Raw genomic sequence first — 16880 nt, 5'->3', positions numbered from 1 at the left:
CTACCTCCTGTGATTCCATGCTGAGGCTGCACCGTCGTCTGTACAACCTTTTTCCCACTTCTGGTTCTAGCATTTCTCAGGATTAAGGAGATACCAGGAGCCCTGTATTAGCTAGGTTGTTGGTGGTGTTGATCTTGTCAGAACCTGATGGCCAATAGGTCTGGGGCCACATGGACCTAGTTTGATCTGTACGATGCTGAAGTCAGTATTATTTTCCGTGTGAGACCAATGCAATGCACTGAGCTCAGTGAGTTAGCTCCCAGCTCAGAACATGTGCTGCTCACTGTTGTCCCTGAAGTCTTAAAACTTTTGCCACACAGTAGAAAACGAAGCCTGATGTGCCACTACTAGAGCTCTTGGTCTGCTGGCCATCAGATCTGAGAGCTACCCGGTCCTATCTTTGGTAGAACCCGTAGAATGCCATGTTGTTGCAGTTCACTGAGTCAGAAATGAGTTCACTCCCAGCTCAGTGCATGTGCAGTCCTGTCCCATAGCCTTTGTCTCCCTACACAAAATGGTGCCTGATTCACTTGATCTTAGCCAAAAGGCTGAGAAGCGATTAAAATGGTCCCGGATTCAGCTCTAGATGGCGGACTGTGCTGAGAAATCCACCCTGTTCCTGCACTGCCTGTCTGGGACCTGCCATTCTGTTTCTGCTCCTGGTCAAATCAAACAGACCAGCAGGACGGGCAGTTCTTTGTTTGGGTTCACCTCCTGAGCTCCTGGTGAACACGCCTTCCCACCTTGTTGCTGGTGGAGTTCTGGCTGCCGTTGCAGTTCAGATCACCGTTCACTGAATGCCACTGGGGCATCGGTCACTACACTACACCATTGTGTCCACTGCTTTCCTGTGTCTGTCAGTCTCCAAGTGCCCCTCTTTCAGGTGCTGTCATTCTGTCCTCTCCTATTTCCCAGAATGTGCCCTCTGCTTCACACCAGCTAATGTTTCTCCATCTGTTTAAACATGTGTTTGCCCTATTCTGCCATCTTGATTCTCTCACTTCAACTTTTCTTTCCTTTTTTTTTAAGATTTATTATTTATTTGAAAGTGAGTTTCGAAGAGAAAGAGAGACTTTCTGCTGTTTCGCCCCCTAAATGGCTAGATCAAAGCCAGGAGTGCCAGATGTTCCCGTGGGTCCCAAGGACTAAGGCCAGCTTCCACTGCTTTCCCAGGCACATTAGTAGGGACTGGATCTGAAGTGGAGCAGCTGGGACACAAATTGGGATGCTGGTGCCATGGGCAGTGGCTTTACCCACTATGCCATAGTTCCAGCCATAGTGCTTAATTAACTTCTGAGTAGTTTGTAGTTACCCAGTATACCTGAAGAGTCCAGCTTTAAGGCTGATTTTGGGGTTTCATAGGTTTTCTCTCAGATCACAAGTATTTTCCCTCTTAGCTGCCTAGTCCCTGAAGAAACAAGGTTCTTTCTAACTGGTATAACTGATACTGTAGTCCTGAAGGGAAATGTTCTTTAGGCTGTTGGTTCTATAATTTCCCTGAGCTTCCACGAGGCAGTTAGCCTAGCTCATCTTCCTAGTCTGTATCCTCATGACTTAAGCCTCTCTCGTATTAACTCAGTTTGCCCATCACATTTGGCATTCTCAATTCGTTTGCTTCCCTTCTCAATCTCATATTTTTGTATCTACCTTGCCCCTGCCATCCAATTCACCTGGCTTTCATCATTTCCACCAACTTGCTGCATGTCAAAGCTGAAAAGGATCTTGAGAGTTAATGTGGTATAGGCTTCCAGTGTATAGAAGAGGACATCAGGGCCAGGGTTGGTATCCAGCTGAGAGTAGCTGTCTAGCCCTTGACCTCTAGTCTCCTGATTTCTGGTGTTTTCTCCACTGCCCCACACTCATCCTTGCCATCTTTGTCCCCAGTCAGGTCAGGTTCCAGCACATTCAGCCTGGTTATTTTGATTCCTTCCCTAATTGAATTGAGGCAGCTGGCAGTTTCTCAGGCTCAGTGAGAAGGGTGGACCTCTCTCCCATGGTGCGGTGAGAGCTTTGTACAGCTGGAAGCCTTCACTGACAGGCCAAGTGGACCCAGCAATGGTCTCAGAGAGCCTGGGACCAGCAGATGATTGCGGACTTAGAACTAAGGACCTACCCAGATTTAGAGAGTCTAGTCCTGTATTCAAAAATGAAATGCTTGGGCCCTGGGAAATGCCCTCCTCATCGGTTTGCAAAAACAGCCCCGTCAGCGCTTCTTCTAGACCAGTGCCAGGCCATCCACTCTGCATTCGTTTCTCAGTCTGCACAACAGACACTTTGTAAAGTAGTTTGTACTTTTCTTTCCTTTTTCAAGTTGAAGAAACTGATATGCCAAGGGTATTAACTAACTTTTCCAAAGTCTCCTATGTAGAGACAGGTTTTATGCAAGCGAGAACCCATGGAAACAGAAGGAGTCTGTGGTTTGGAAGTCTCTCAAGTGCATTGCCTTGGGCCCAGGCTGTTGGCGAAACGGTTTCTGGAGGCCCTTCCCTCTTTAACAGTGCATGCAAATGGTTCTTGGTGTATGCTGCCACCCATGAAGAGGACCTGGCAGAGGCACCTTCATCCCAAGGCTTTGCCTCTGCCTTGTGTTGGGATGCAAGAAGAGATACCTCCTAAAAGGATTTCCTGGAGGGGGGTCCACTGCAGGGCACCCCGGGGCAGGTCATGGGAGCTTTGTCCTATATTGGTACAGCTTTTTCTTGAGTAGATTTCAAAATTAAGAACCTATTATGAGGAAATAAGGAGTTCTGTGCATCTCATCTCCCTTTCGAGGTTGCTGGGAATACAAGCTACTTGTTTCATTTTCTTCCTTCAGGACTTAATCCTGTTGTTGAAAGTTGTGACCCTGTGTTGTTGTTGTTGTGGAGAGCCTACTATGTGACAGGCCGCGTTCAGAATCCTGCAGCAAGCAAACCAAACGGGCTTGCTGCTCTGGGAGTGCCAGCATTGGCCTTGTGCCATTTGTTCTTCCCCTTCCTTTCTACCCAGAGGGAGGTTTTTGTCCTCAGAAGAAAATCTTTTTTTTTTTTTTCCTGCTTTTCTTTCAGGTTACTATCTGTGTGGAAGGACCCTCCAACTGAGAATTCTCTCCCACTTGGAATGTCTGCCACGTAGCTTCCTGAGGCTCAGATGTTGGCCTCACCCACTTTCCTGCAGAGCCTAGCTGGTGCTGGTGGGGTGGGGGTGGGGCTCTAGCTGCTGCACCTTCAAGGTCATGTTTTGTCTGAGACTGACTTTGACATCTCAAGCAGTGCAATGATTCCGCATCATGGTGAGAATCAAGGCTACAGGCCACAGGTTATGTTGAACTCTTAGACACAGAGTTTCTCTTCTCTGTCACACTGTTTTTATTTGTATTATTTCAACTTAAAATAACTGGTGTAGGAGGACATGTGAAGTAAAGCAACCTTGGAAACTGAAAGACCAGAATCTGCTGTGTAACTTCCACTGGCCCTCTTTCTCTGGAGCGGCAGCAAGGGTAGCTAGAAACAACAGAGCTGAGAGGAGGTGAGGTCTGGGACATGACCTGGGTGCCCTGGGCTAGAGTGGCTATCTGCCTTGGGCTATTTTTCAGGCTAGGATCTCACTCACTTTGTGGCATGGGGGTACAGCCTGCTGTCTAGAGAACGCATCAGACAAAAGCTCTGTAAGCTGGAATCTGGCCACGTCTCTTTCCTTCTGCAAGAATAGGGAAGGAGCCAGCAACATGCCCCCACCCCTGCCCCAACATGACTCACTGCCTTCCCGTCCTTTGGTCCCCTCCCACCCAAGGCAAATACAGTCTTTGTCCATAGTGAGCTCCAGGCTACAGATAAATCAAAGGTCGCCCTTCTTCTAGAATTTTGGTGTCCCATAATTCAGATGGATGGCATAAGCTATCCCATTTGGGGGATCCTTTTTCCTCCTCTCCCCCTCCCCTGCTGGCCACCAGCCTGGTCACCATGCTTCTACTTCCATCAGGTGCTTTTCAAGAGCCTACCCTCTGCTAGATTAATTTTTTTAAAAGATTATTTGTTATCACCTATCATCTGATTCACTCCCCAAATGACTGCCAACAGCCTTAGGTGGGCCAGGCCTAAACCAGAGCCAGGCACTCAATCTGGCTGTTTCACTTGAGTGGCAGGGGCCCACACCATCACCTGCCACTGCGCCACATGCATTTAGATAGGAAGCTGGAACAGGGCACGAAGAGTCACACTCAGATGCTTTGATAAGGGGTGCAGGTGCCCCAAGTGGCATCTTAACCCGCAATGCTCCTCCCTGGTAGTTACATGGTGAAAATGAAATGTGGCCACATGTGAAATTGATCAGGATCAGGCCTGGCCCTCAGTGCATTCATTTCCTCTCACAGCTACTTTGGAAACTGAAATGCTGTCTGCTTGCCATTGCTAGGATTGTTTCTGACACACTATATTTATGTTACCCAGAGTTTTTGTGCTTTGGCAAGAATTTGCCAACTTTGACCCCCAATATAAAATAGTTGATAATATTCCAGAAAGGAAAAAAAAAAAGGGAAACCTATGCTATTCCAATGGGTAGCCTAGAAGGGTTTTTGGACCGCTCCCAGGGAGCCCTGTGGGTGCAGCAGTCAACTTCTGGGTAGTTGTCTACCTGAGGTGGAGGTTGGCTGAGATGGGTGGGTGGCAGCTACCAACAAGAACACCCAGCTAAAGCATCTGCGAGAGAGAGAGAGAGGATGCTGGGGAGATGAGCCACTGTCCTTCCCTCAGTGAGCTGCTCCCATGCTCCACTACTACAATGATAAAGAAAACACAAATAGTGTTTACCACTGGCTGCAGAAAGTGATTTGTGGCTAAGCATTGTTTTCCAAATGTGTTGATTGGTTTAAAGAAGGGAATTCATTGCAGGCACGTTTGATTGCCCGTTGGCTGTCCTAGGCCCTCCTGACTGGTTTCCATTGGGGTTTAATCAGAATCAACTTGTGAAACATTTGGATTCAAGTTCCAGTTTAGAACAAACACATCTGACAGAACACAGATGAAGCCCAGAATGAAACAGAAAATAAACAGGAAGTAATGCCGTAACAAACGGGACGGGAAGAACCTGAGAAACTTGGAAAGGCACAGGGAGCTGCATTCAGTGGCTCTTTTTTTCCTCACCTGCTGTGCTCCTTCCCCAGGAGTGGAAGCAGTGGTTAGTAACTCCTTCCCCTTTTGAGCTGTGGGCAGAAGAGCCGCTGTCTTATGGGCAGGTGCATGTGTGTTTGTTCCAGGAATGGCCCCCAAACTCCTGTCTGCCCTGTCTATGCTCCTCTCACCCATCCTTCCCAGAGTCACCCTGACCCAGTCCTTGTTCTTAAGAACTGAGGTCCAGGCACACTGTGTGTGCAACAGGATGCACCTCAGTGATTGTGGGGTGCTCTTTCCATCTGTCCCTCCACCCCACCAACTCCCCTACCTCCGCCTGCATGCTGAAGGGTTCAGAGAATCACATGTGTGCCCCAGGGTCAGAAGCCTTGAGAAAAGTGTTAGGTTTGCCAGCCACCCATGAAAACATCAGCCGGTTGAAAAAGAGGTGCACAGAGGCTTTTATTTGGGATCTGCCCTCGGGCCTTTTGCCTGCGCAGCAGTCAGAAAGAGGAAGGAGAGAGAAAGATCTGGGGAGCGGCAAGGGAACAAAGGCAGGCAGAGGGGACATGAAGGAGGTTGTATGCCCCTTCCAACATGGAAGCTGGCACAGGCTCTGTTTAAGTCCTAGTTAGGTAAGGAATGTCAGCCTAGGCTCATCATTGGCAGGTGGGAGCCTTGCTCGTCCAATGATGTGTCTGGATCTTGCAGCCCTTTCCAGTTCCTGGCTGAGGCTGGGTGTTGGATGGGGTGGGGGTTTGACATGTCAGGTCTGAAGTAAGCCCAGCACCCCTCCTGCACCTGCAGCAGCCATCAAAAATCATGGCTGAGTATTTCTTCCTACTGGTACACTTGTGTACTGTTGGTGATTAAGGAAGGTTACAAGGTACTTTCTGCAATATATGGAGAGGTACACAGAAAGAAACACTTCTCTGTCCCACATCTGTCCCCTTGGCCCGGTGCTTCCCAGCTGAGGGCCCTGGTCACAAAGGCCCCTTTTCAGAAAGCTCCGGTGCTGGTGGGAGTTGACTTTGACAAGTGTTGGGATGCCTTTTCCTGTCTGTTTTCCCTGCCGCATGGGGCCACTGGATTTAATTAGTTGTGTTCTTCCTGTGTCGGCTTCCCCACAGCCCATCCTCCCTCAGACATTGACCCCTGGTGGACCAACAGCTGTGAGCAAAATGAGTCAGACCCTATCCCGGCCAACTGCACCGGCTGCACCCAGAAGTTACCTCTCCAGGTCGTGCTCCTGGGGGATGCCCCACAGAAATTTGAGAGGCTGCATCCTCTGGTGATCAAGGTAAGGTGAAGCTCGTTTCTCTCACTGAGCAAACCCTGAAGTTCTAGTAAATAACACCCTGTTGTCTTGTTTTGCTTTGTTTTCTGCCTACCCCAGACAGCACAACCCCTGTCACCTGAAGAGATCCAGCACGTCTCATGCCAATACCCGGAGGCCATGGAAGGCTTTGCAGAAGGGTTTTTTACCAAGTGGTGGCGCTGCTTCCCAGAGCGCTGGTTCCCATTCCCATATCCCTGGTGAGTGTGTATGTGGGAGGGTGGGAACCAGATAACAGAACAGTGACAGCGGCACTGAGACCTCCCCTCTCCCCAAAGACATGCCTGGGCCTGTTGTTGTGGAGTGCGAGAGTGCTCACACTGGACCCAGGTGTAGGATGTTAGGAGGAGTGTTTATTTCCCAAGCTTGGTGACAGCACCTCCCGCTACACTCCTGGAGCCACTGTGCCGAGTGGCAAAAGTCAAGGGTTTTTAAGCTCTCATCCTCCAATCAGATTGAGAGCCATGCAGTACCAAGTTTCAGGCAGGAAAGAAGTTACCAAAGCCCAAAGTTTTCCTGTAGTTACCCTAATCTAGTACACCAACAGGCAGGAAGGGCCTGGTTTGTGGAGCCTGCAGAGTAATTTCTGTGCTGTCAATTGTTGTGAATAGTATGCAGGGCAGGAGGGGTGGGGTGCACTTTTTGCCCCTTCCATTAACTTGAATGGTGTGAGAGGAGGTAGAAAGGGTGGGTGTGGAAACTGTTTCCATGTCCTGTCCACTGTCAAGCAGGTGCAAGCCATCAAAGGCTGCACCCCATAACATTATACGCATATGGTGATGTATCCTCAAGTCAGTGAGAAGTGCTCCCTGATAAATCTGCCAGAGGGGGAAAGGGAAGGATGGAAAAAGTATGTCAGAAGTGGGGGTGCCCTTGAGAGGAAACGCCGGCCTGGCGGTGGGCCACTTCGGCTTGGGTGTTGGCATTTGCATTGTGCACCAGGCATCCATGCTGAGCACCAAGGGCTGAAGATGACGCAGAGAACGCCAGGACTGTGTGTCTGACTTGTCTGTGCTGGCGGCACACTCATGGTAGCCTGGGAAGCAGGAGTTCCCAGTGTCGTTTTTCACATCAGCAATGAGGAAACCAGAGAGGTGAAGTAAGGTGCCTGGGGACAGCCAGCCAGGCTTAGGATGGAGCTGAGTGTTTCTGTTCTGCCTGAGCTCTACAGAAGATATCCTTCAGTCCCGGGGCTCACGGCTCCCCTAACAAAGGCCCCAGCATGATGGCTCATTGGCTGATCCTCCACCTGCAAGCACTGGGATCTCATATGGGCTCCAGTTCATGTCCTGGCTGCCCCAGTCCCATCCAGTTCCCTGCTTGTGTCGCAGGAAGGTAGTAAAAAATGGCCCAGAACCTTGGGACCCTACACCCGTGTGGGCTACCCAGAGGAAGCTCCTGGCTTTGGATAACATGGGCTCAATTCAGCTGTTGCAGCCATTTGGGATGTGAATCAGCAGATGGAGAATCTTTCTCTGTCTTTCCTTCTCTCCGTAAACCCGCGTTTCCAATAAAAATAAATCTTAAAAAAAAAATTTGCCCTTATAAGAATGGGGAAACCACGTTCCTCCATTTTAGAGCTCTTGCAGAAATCTAAGATGGCTCTCAAGCTTTTGCTGGCAGCATTTTGTGAAGCCCCCATCTTTCTGTAAGTTTGCTTTTCATCCCCAAGACCAAAAGCCCACTGGCACAGCAATCATGCTCCTCCCCTCCCTTGTAGGACATCGTCTCCTCCTCCTAAGGAGGGTCGTGGCTTATTGTTTGCTCCTCCTCCCTCCTCTCTTTCCCCCACCTGGCCTGCTGTTACTCAGGTCTCTCTTACAAGATACAATAAATAGATTGCTTCTTTCCTTCCTCTATGTGTTGGTTTAACTGGACTTCCCAGGCACATGGTGGCTGTAGGGTTTGTGGGAGTGGGCCTTACAATTCAATGTCTTGGCTGAACTGTTTTTCTGAACCCAGAGGTTTAGACATCCTGCTGCTATTTCCCTCCATCTTAACCTCCGCCCACAGCTTCCCCATCCTGTTGGTGTCAGAGAGGGGCTGGCTTGTCCAGTTGATTGACTTTTCTTTGCTTCAAACTTTTTAACAGGAGAAGTCTGCTGAACAGATCACAAGTTTTGCATGAGCTTTTTCCTGTTTTCAAGCACCTGCCATTTCCAAAAGATGCCTCCTTAAAAAAATGTTTTCTTCTTCACCCTGAACCTGTAACGGGGAGTAAGGTAAGGGATTTTGAGAGGATCTGAATCTAGAATGTTTCCCATAAGGCCACAATTAAGGATGAATTAAGGAGACAATCACATAACTTAAGGTTTCCCCTCCTGTGGCCAGCTAGGAGACTTGGGAGGAAGCAAGAAGTGTGTTTCTGGCAGGTCTCTCAGAGATTTTACAAATCTGGGGGCAGGCTGCAATTCTGCATTAAAGGAAGTTGAATCCTAGCACTGCAGGTGACTTGAATTCGTCCACCTCAGACCAGAGAGTAGATATACCATAGCCAAGCAGTGTGTAGATGAACAGCTCGCCTTCCTCCTTTTGTAGATCAGGAAACCAAGGCCCCAGAGGGATTTAGTGATGTGCCCAAGGTCAAGTAGGGAGCTAATGAGGTTTGCCTCATCTCTCAGCCCCAGGCTGACTTTGCCCAGTGAGAAATAATAAAAAGCTTCAGTGAAGAACTGGCCCAAACTGGCTGCCACGGCAGGGTTCGAGAGGCACGGCTTGGAGCAGGCACCCCTCTCCCTCGTCTTTCCTGACCCCACCTCCATCTGGGGCCACAGCCACATGCCCAGAACCCTCATGTACCTCTGGGCCCAGTGGGCTGGAGAGCTGGCGTCCATTTACCTTTCTCTGAATGGCTCCCTCGTGGAGCCTCTTTCCTAAGGAAAATTCTTGAAACTGGATGGATTTGAAGGAATTAAAAAGATGAATCTCCTTTTGAAAAAAAAAAAAAAAAGAAAGAAAATTTCCCAAACTGTGGCTCCTCTAAACAGCTCAGGGTTGTAGTATCAACCTCTGATACTATTATTTGGCTCCCAATTTGCTGAATTGCGTTGCTGGAATTTAAAAACTATAAAAACAGTCATTTCGTCCAGGAGGAATGACTCCTGTCTGCCAGCAGCGGGGTGGAGGTGCTGGACTCTCGCCTCTGATTTTGAAGACATTTCTCCTATTCTCCATGGCTAGAACCCAGCCCCCTCGTGTGATTTCATCTTCACAATTATGATTTAATTCTGGGCGAGGGCGTTTATCTCAGTTTGCCTGCTGGAAGACACAAGTTCATTTCACCAGCCTGCTCAACCGGAGGAGCCCAGCCAAAGGAGTCGATGCAGAGTTACACAGGCGCTTATCAAGTCATTTCACTGTGTGCTCCAGGATGTTTTGGGAAGGGGAGTAGCCCAAATGAGGAACAATCCTGAGAGTCTGGTGTCTTAAAGCATTTGTCTCCCCACCCTGGCCCAAGCTCTCCTCTCTCCGGGCCCTGTTACCCCACCCTGCTGTCCACGTCTCTGGGCCCCAAGGCCTGGTAGAGTCACTTGGCTGTGGTCTCAGTCTCGGAATTGCACAAAGCAGGGATCCATCGAGTTGTTCAGCAGCATACTGAGGGGAAGAAGAGGTGAGGGTTGCCAGGGCCCACATCCCCCTCTCCACAGCGCTGCCTAGGCCTGGCCCACACCCTCCTGTTGACTTTCCATTTTAGATGTGGAAGTTCATGATTGTGCGCTCACTCAAGCCCTGTGGAAGAAGCACACCTGTACTTTTTTGTAGGGTTCCTGGAATTTCTTTTAAGACTGAAGTTATCCAGGGCTTCTGCTGGTGTTAGTTACCAGTCAATTATAAGCAGCTTAAGACAACTCCTCCCCCGCCCCCCGACTCCTGTTATCAGAGTAGCCATGAAATGTGTCGCTGCCGAAGCAGAATCACAGCCTAGGTGTGGGCAGGGAAGATGGGGCCAAAAGCCAAGGCCCTGAATGACAGTCAGGACGTGGCCCCTGGAATCAGACTTCCGGCTGGCCCCCATTATGTCTGGCTCTCCCTGGAGGAAAGGAGCAAGGAGGGGAAGCTAGGATTCTGGGGGCTTGGAGAAAAGCTAGGCTCAAGGAAGGAAGAAAAATCCAAGCCAGACCCACCTCCCCGTTGACTGCTGCTCCCTGCTGTTCCCAGTCTCAGAGCCAGAGGCTGCGGCTCCTTGCCTGGTACCCAGGGGATTGCACAGAATCTGTTGCTGGCTGTAGTGTGTGCTCCAAAGTGCACAGGTTACCCTGGCTGGCTGTGCTTAGTATTCAAAATCAGAGGCCAGTCTTACTGTCATTCGTTTTTCCTTTCTTTATTTTTCTCATTAAGACATGGTCCTTTTGTAATCTTTAGCGTTCCTCTTTTAAAGTGTCTTGATTATATATCCATATGAATAAATGAGAAAGATCTATCTGCTAGGTTTTTTTCCTAAAGATTTCTTATTTTTATTGGAAAGGCAGATCAGATTTACAGAGAGAAGGAGAGACAGAGGAAGAGCTTCATCTGCTCATTCACTCCCCAAATGGCCACAGCAGCCAGAGTGAAGCCAATCTGAAGCCAGGAGCCAGGAGCTTCTTCCAGGTCACCTGCATGGGTGCAGGATCCCAAGGTTTTGGGGCTTTCCCAGGCCATGCAGTTAGCCTGGATGGCAAGTGGAGCAGCTGGAACATTAACTGGCATCCATGTGAGATTCCTGTGCTTGCAAGGCAAGGATTTAACCATTGAGCCATTGCACCAGGCCCTTATCTGCCATTTTCACTCCTCAGATGCCCACAACAGCCAGGGCTGGATCATGCCAAAGCCAGGAGTCTGCAACTCAACCTCAGTCTCTCGTGTGGGTGGCAGGAATCCAAGTACTTGCGCATGTTAGCAGGAAGCTGGGGATAGAAGTGGAGCCAGGCCTTGAACCCCAATTTGTTTTTAATCAGCCACATTACATATCTGTTCAAATTGGTCTTGCCAAACAGTGTGAACTTAAGCTTGCTGCTGTGTAGTTCTTATTAGGGCCCTAGTGGAAAGAAATACTATTGCATAAAAAATTGCCCAAAGGGTAGTAAGCCAACCATCTGTTCCTCCAAAACAATCCAGAACAAACAAGACCCTTAAAGATTCTTTACTTAGACCACCACATGTTTGTTAGCTTTTTCCAGAAGCATTTTGAGTTGCACTGAAGGGGAGGGGGCGGGTATTGTGGAACAGTAGGTTAAGCCACCACCTGGGATGCCCGTATCCTCTATGGCAGTGCCTAGATTAAGTCCTGCCTCTGCCTCCAGTTGTGATCCAGCTTCCTACCAATGTACCTGAGAGGCAGCAGATGATGCCCCATGTACTGAGTTCCTCCCATCCATGTGGGAGGCCCAGGTGGAATTCCTAGTTTGTAGCTTCGGCCTGGCCCACCCCTGCCTGGCTGTTGCAGGCATTTGGGGAGTGAACCTGCTGATAGAAAATCTCTTTCTCTATCACTCTGCCTTTTGAATAAACAAAATTTACAATATATTTTTTTTTAATTACATTTAGATCTTTTACCTTTGGCCCACTCTGAAGCTGCAGCTAAAAGTAGTCGCAAATTAGAAAGCTCCTGAGGGCTGCCCACTGAATTGCCAATGTCTCGTTAGGAGAACCAGTGGCAGAGCTGTCACTATAGCCTCAGTCCTAGGGCATGCCAGGATTAGGAAAAACTAGTGTGTTTGCATTTTCTGGCATAATTGTGAATGTTGTCATTGGTCTTACTTTTCCTCTTTACTTAGGCTCCTGGGAGACTGAGAGCCGTGTCTGCACAGACTTTGGTAGGCTCATTTTCCAGGAGTTTGTTTTGTTCTCTTTTCATTCCTTTTCCTCCCTGCTTTCTCCTCCAGATGCACAGGATGCATGACCTGTTCACCGTTGGCAGTGGGGAGGCCATGCTGCAGCTCATCCCTCCCTTCCATTGCCGAAGACACTGTCAGTCCGTGGCCATGCCAGTAGAGGCGGGGGATATCGGTATGTGAGGCCCCAGGAGGGCAGAATCAGCGATGGGGTCATTTCCATTTTCACATTTATTTATTTATTTGAAAGGCAGAATTACAGAGAAAGGGAGATATCTTCTGACCAGTGGATCTACTCAAATGCTACAGTGGGTGGCTGGGCCAAGCCAAAGCTAGGAGCCAAGAACTCCCTTCAGGTCTCCCACATGGATTGCAGGGTCCACAGGCTTGGAACATCTTCTACTGCTTTCCCAGGCTCATTAGTAGAAAGCTGAATCAGAAGTGGAATAGCTAGGACTCAAATCCCACCTGGTGCTCAGGTGGGATGCTGGCTTCACAAGTGGCAGCCTAACCCACTTCACCACAACAGTTTTCAATTCAGAATTATTTTAGTTTTAGTTTTCAATTCAGAAAGTATTCTAAGAATAAAATCCCGCCTTCTCAAAGATTCTATTGAGTAAAGTCCAAAATAACGTTCTTTTGTTAATGGTGTCATTGTTTATGCTCAAAGATGAAGCAGCTAATGAGAAAATATAGCAGAGGAAAATGTCTCATACATAAGAGCATTTAGAACACATAAATCTATTGATAAGACAAACTGATTCAGAAGGAATTCTGCAAAATGCTCAACCAATCCCTCATTTTACAGATGAGGCTGAGACCCAGAAAGAAGTAACCACCACCCCCGCCCCACCATCAGGCAGGGTGTATGCCAAGTCTGTAAAGTGTTTGAACATGGCCAATCCAGGGGAGGATTATTCAGGATTAGAGGAGACCTTTTATGTGCCCATTTCACAAATGAAAGCAAGCAAAGCAGGATGTTGCAGCAGTGGTCCCCCAGGAAGCGTTACCTTGTGTATGTGACCTGGGGCCAGGTCGGAGCTTCACGTTGACGACTCACCCTTGACTCTGGCCCTGCGTTTTTCCAACTGTCACTTGTCCCGTTCCTTACTGTTCCAGAGAACTAGTTCTGCCACACCCACTGTCCACAGCAGGGTTGTCCTGGCAGAAGCAGATACTCATAAGTCAACAAGTGTCACCCTCGGCCTCCTGGTCCTTGGGTTTTCTTCCATGTGACACCTGGGCAGGGCCTGGAGACTAGTGAGAACCCAGATGGGTTTTCCAATGGATTGCTTTAAGTTTCATTCTTTCAGAAGACTCCTAGATCCCTTGATACTTGTGATCGCAAATGGGTGTATGGAGCAGACTGAAAACTATGCCAAGCTGTTTTCCAAGTTACATAACTTTGATTTCAGTTTAGAAACGGAAATAAAAATAATGCACAGATTAAGTGTTCCCTAGTAATGGAGTGCAGCTGGGCTGGCCCTTGGGAAACTCTCCCCCCAAAATTGGATTCTTGTGTTGGAAATTAGTCTAAACCTGCTTTCCTGCAGTGGAATGACCTTTACATGAGGGATGACTATTGCAACACTCTGTGATATGTTTGGGTTTGGAGTGTGGGGTTGTGCTTCAACAAGTTACTGTCCCAAATTCTCACACGCCTAGCAGTTCAGACAAGTGTGGAGACACCATTATCCAAATTCCAGGTTTCCAGTTCCCACTGCAGCCAGGATACTAAACGCAGAATTAAGAACAGAAGGCAAATGTAGGACCCAGCACCGGTAGCCTAGTGCTAAATCCTTGCCTTATATGCACCAGGATCCCATATGGGCACTGGTTCGTATTCCGGCTGTTCCACTTGCCATCCAGCTCCCTACTTGTGGCCTGGGAAAGCAATAGAGGATGGCCCAAAGCCTTGGGACCCTACACCCATATGGGAGACCTGGAAGTGACTCCTGGCTCCTGGCTTCGGATCAGCTCAGCTCCGGTGGTTGTGGCTGCTCTGGGAGTGAACCAGTAGACAGAAGATCTTTCTGTGTTTCTTTCTCTCTGCAAATCTGACGTTCCAATAAAAATGGATAAATCTTTTTTTTTTTAAGCAAATATATCTGACAGTGGACAGGGAAACTGTGGAGATCAAACGCTGGTGCAGCTGGTCCAAAGTAGCCCCCAGTCCAGGGCATGGTCTCTGCTGGGCTGTGACTAATCAACACGCCAGCCAGAGGGAAAGCAGCCCCGTGGCTGGCAGTGTCTGAGAGGCCAGGTGCATGACGGTGGGAGAGAGGGAGGGGAGACAGAGAGGAGAGCAAGACCGGGAGAAGAATGGGGGAAGGGTGAGGTTGGGAGAACAGCAGGCGCCTGGAGCTGCAAAGGGAAGGGAAGTGATGGCTGTGCGGCTGCCCCAGTTAGATAAGGACAGAAAATCAGACTCCAGCAAGGGAGAAGAGTCTTCAGTGGTTGTACCAGGTAGGCAGCCCTGGTACGTTATTCATTTGTCAGAGACACAGAGACAGAGCTATGTGCTACTTGACTCCCCGTGTGCCCCGGGGTGGGCCAGGCCAAACCTGTGAGTCAGAATTTCAGGGATCCCCAACTCCTGGAGCCTCCTCTGCAGTCTCCCAGGGTATTCTTTAGAAGGAAACTAGAGTCAGGAGCTGAGCCAGGCACCAAACCCAGGCTGTCTGCTGTAGGAAGCAGGCATTTGGGCTGCCGGGGCCTCGTCTATCAGAGAGCAGGCATCTGAACTGTCAGGGCCTTGGCTAGCAGGGAGCAGGCATCTGGGTTGCCAGGGCCTTGGCTAGCATATTTCCCATAACCTCAGGAGAGTTGGCTGCAGGGTCTTGTCCCCCTCTGTCTTGTTGCTGAAAAGGCTGATGCTTGCCTCACTCAGAGCATTCCACTAGTTGCCCTGGTGAGAGGAGGAGTGCGGTATCCCAATTTAGAGCAGCTTCTATTGGGTGTCCTGCGTCAGAGGAAACTGACAACCATGGGGTAACACAGGCTAGAACCCCTTCCAAACAAGAACTGCCTTTAACTTTGGCTGCGGGGTATGCCTGTGAGGCTCACCCCTGGCAGCCCCGCCTGGCTCTCACCTGCTGGCATGTCCAGACCCTGACACCGCTCATACTGTCCCCTGCCCCTGTTGTTATTTCCCCTCCAGGCTATGCCAGCGCCTCCCACTGGAAGGTCTACATTGTAGCCAGAGGAGTGCAGCCTTTGATCGTCTGCGATGGAACCACTCTGCCAGAACCATAGGAAACAGAATTCTATATGGAACGGAATGGCTTTGAGAGCTGACAACCAGATTGCAAGAGGAGAAATAAAACTGCAAATGCTGACACTACTTTCCAGGAGTTGGTTGCTTAGTTACCTGCCCCTCGCATGTGCGCATGAGCCAGCTGTGTGCCAGGGCTGAGGCCAGGACTTTGTCAGCCCCATCTGTGACAGTCAGAACTCATGCAAGCTTTTGGACATGAGAGCCTTGAGGCTGGCCCTCAGGCAGGAAATAGGGCTGGTGTCTACCTCCATGTGCATGGGCACCATCCACCCCCCAACACATTACCACTTCCCCAGCAACAGGAAGGACAGCTTGCAACAGTCAAGGACCATCCTTGATGAGTGGGCCTGTTAACACCCACCTTCCTGGCCACATCACCTGCACTGCTGCTGCAGAAGGAAAAGCCCAGGGCTGATTCAACAGGTCACAGCAATTTCTCAGGCAGAATGGGATCCAGAACCAGTGAGGGGGGAAAAGGTATTAGGAAATCATCCCACATTACACTCAGGAGCTATACTTCCCTGCTCAGTGTCCATGGCTGTGCATGAGGGGTGTCCATGAGGGGTGCCAGCCTAAGGCGTGATCCTAATTTGAAGGGGTGTTCCCTGAGAGTCTGTGTCCACTTGGTCTGGAGGTACTTCCATTCCCCCCTTCGTCTCTCCCTCCCCCTTCCCTGTTAGCCTCTTGTCCCTTCCCTTGGCTGGGCCAGAGCCCTTTCCTGCTGAGACAGCTCAGTTCCTGCCAACTGTGCTGCCTTGACTGAGTGTCTTCCCAAGGAGGAGTTAGAGTAAGCTGGCCCGTGGAGGGGACACCTCCCCGGTTTGATCTTTGGGGTCTGACTTGATGCAGAGAAAATAGTTTGCAGATGTGTCAAAGCTGACGTCTTCATGGAGCAGCTGGGGGAGGAACCACAGGCCCAATGTGTTTGTCAGACGGGCTAGCAACTGACTCCACCATCCCATCCTCTTAACACCATGCCCCCATCCCCCTTCCACCTTTGTCCTGGAAACCAGGGGAGGTGGTTTTATTTTTGTAATGGTATATAAAGCTGTGTTGTGATTGGCTGGTGCTCTGTGCTCATTGTTTCCTGTGCTCTGGTAGAGGAACAAGTGTCAGTTAGCAACGAGGGCACTGACTCCTCGCTTCCTTCCTTCCCTGTTGTCCCTTTGTTGACGCTGCTAGAGACTCAGCCACAGGCCAGGCCGTCCCAGGACAGGGAACAAAACACACTGTGACCCGTGGTTCTGAAGTGTAGAAATCAGTGCCACAGCTGGAGTCGGTGTGCAAGGTGACCGGTGGAGGGAGCCGAGTGGGCACGAGTCTGCCTGGGATCCCTTTCATCCTTGGAGTAGCCCTGCCCCTTGCCT

The 16880-nt window shown here is 49.7% G+C and overlaps 1 protein-coding gene across 8 annotated transcripts in view; it reads left to right on the top strand.

Annotated features, from left to right (window-relative positions):
• Positions 1-15577, top strand: part of C1H6orf89 (chromosome 1 C6orf89 homolog) — a 31854-nt gene extending 16277 nt beyond the window's left edge. For all 8 annotated transcript variants that reach the window (XM_058663866.1, XM_058663893.1, XM_058663876.1 and 5 more), the window contains 5 exons: positions 6218-6387; positions 6484-6623; positions 8516-8645; positions 12288-12411; positions 15397-15577. In XM_058663866.1, coding sequence (XP_058519849.1) covers positions 6218-6387; positions 6484-6623; positions 8516-8645; positions 12288-12411; positions 15397-15491 — 659 coding nt within the window. In that variant the 3' untranslated portion in view covers positions 15492-15577. The remainder of the gene's footprint in view (positions 1-6217; positions 6388-6483; positions 6624-8515; positions 8646-12287; positions 12412-15396) is intronic.
• Positions 15578-16880: the final 1303 nt, after the last annotated feature.

This window comes from Ochotona princeps, chromosome 1 (genome assembly GCF_030435755.1).
Source record: "Ochotona princeps isolate mOchPri1 chromosome 1, mOchPri1.hap1, whole genome shotgun sequence".
Lineage (NCBI taxonomy): Eukaryota > Metazoa > Chordata > Mammalia > Lagomorpha > Ochotonidae > Ochotona > Ochotona princeps.
Note: the sequence above shows the minus strand (reverse complement) of the source record. Positions and strands in the feature narration are given on the sequence as shown.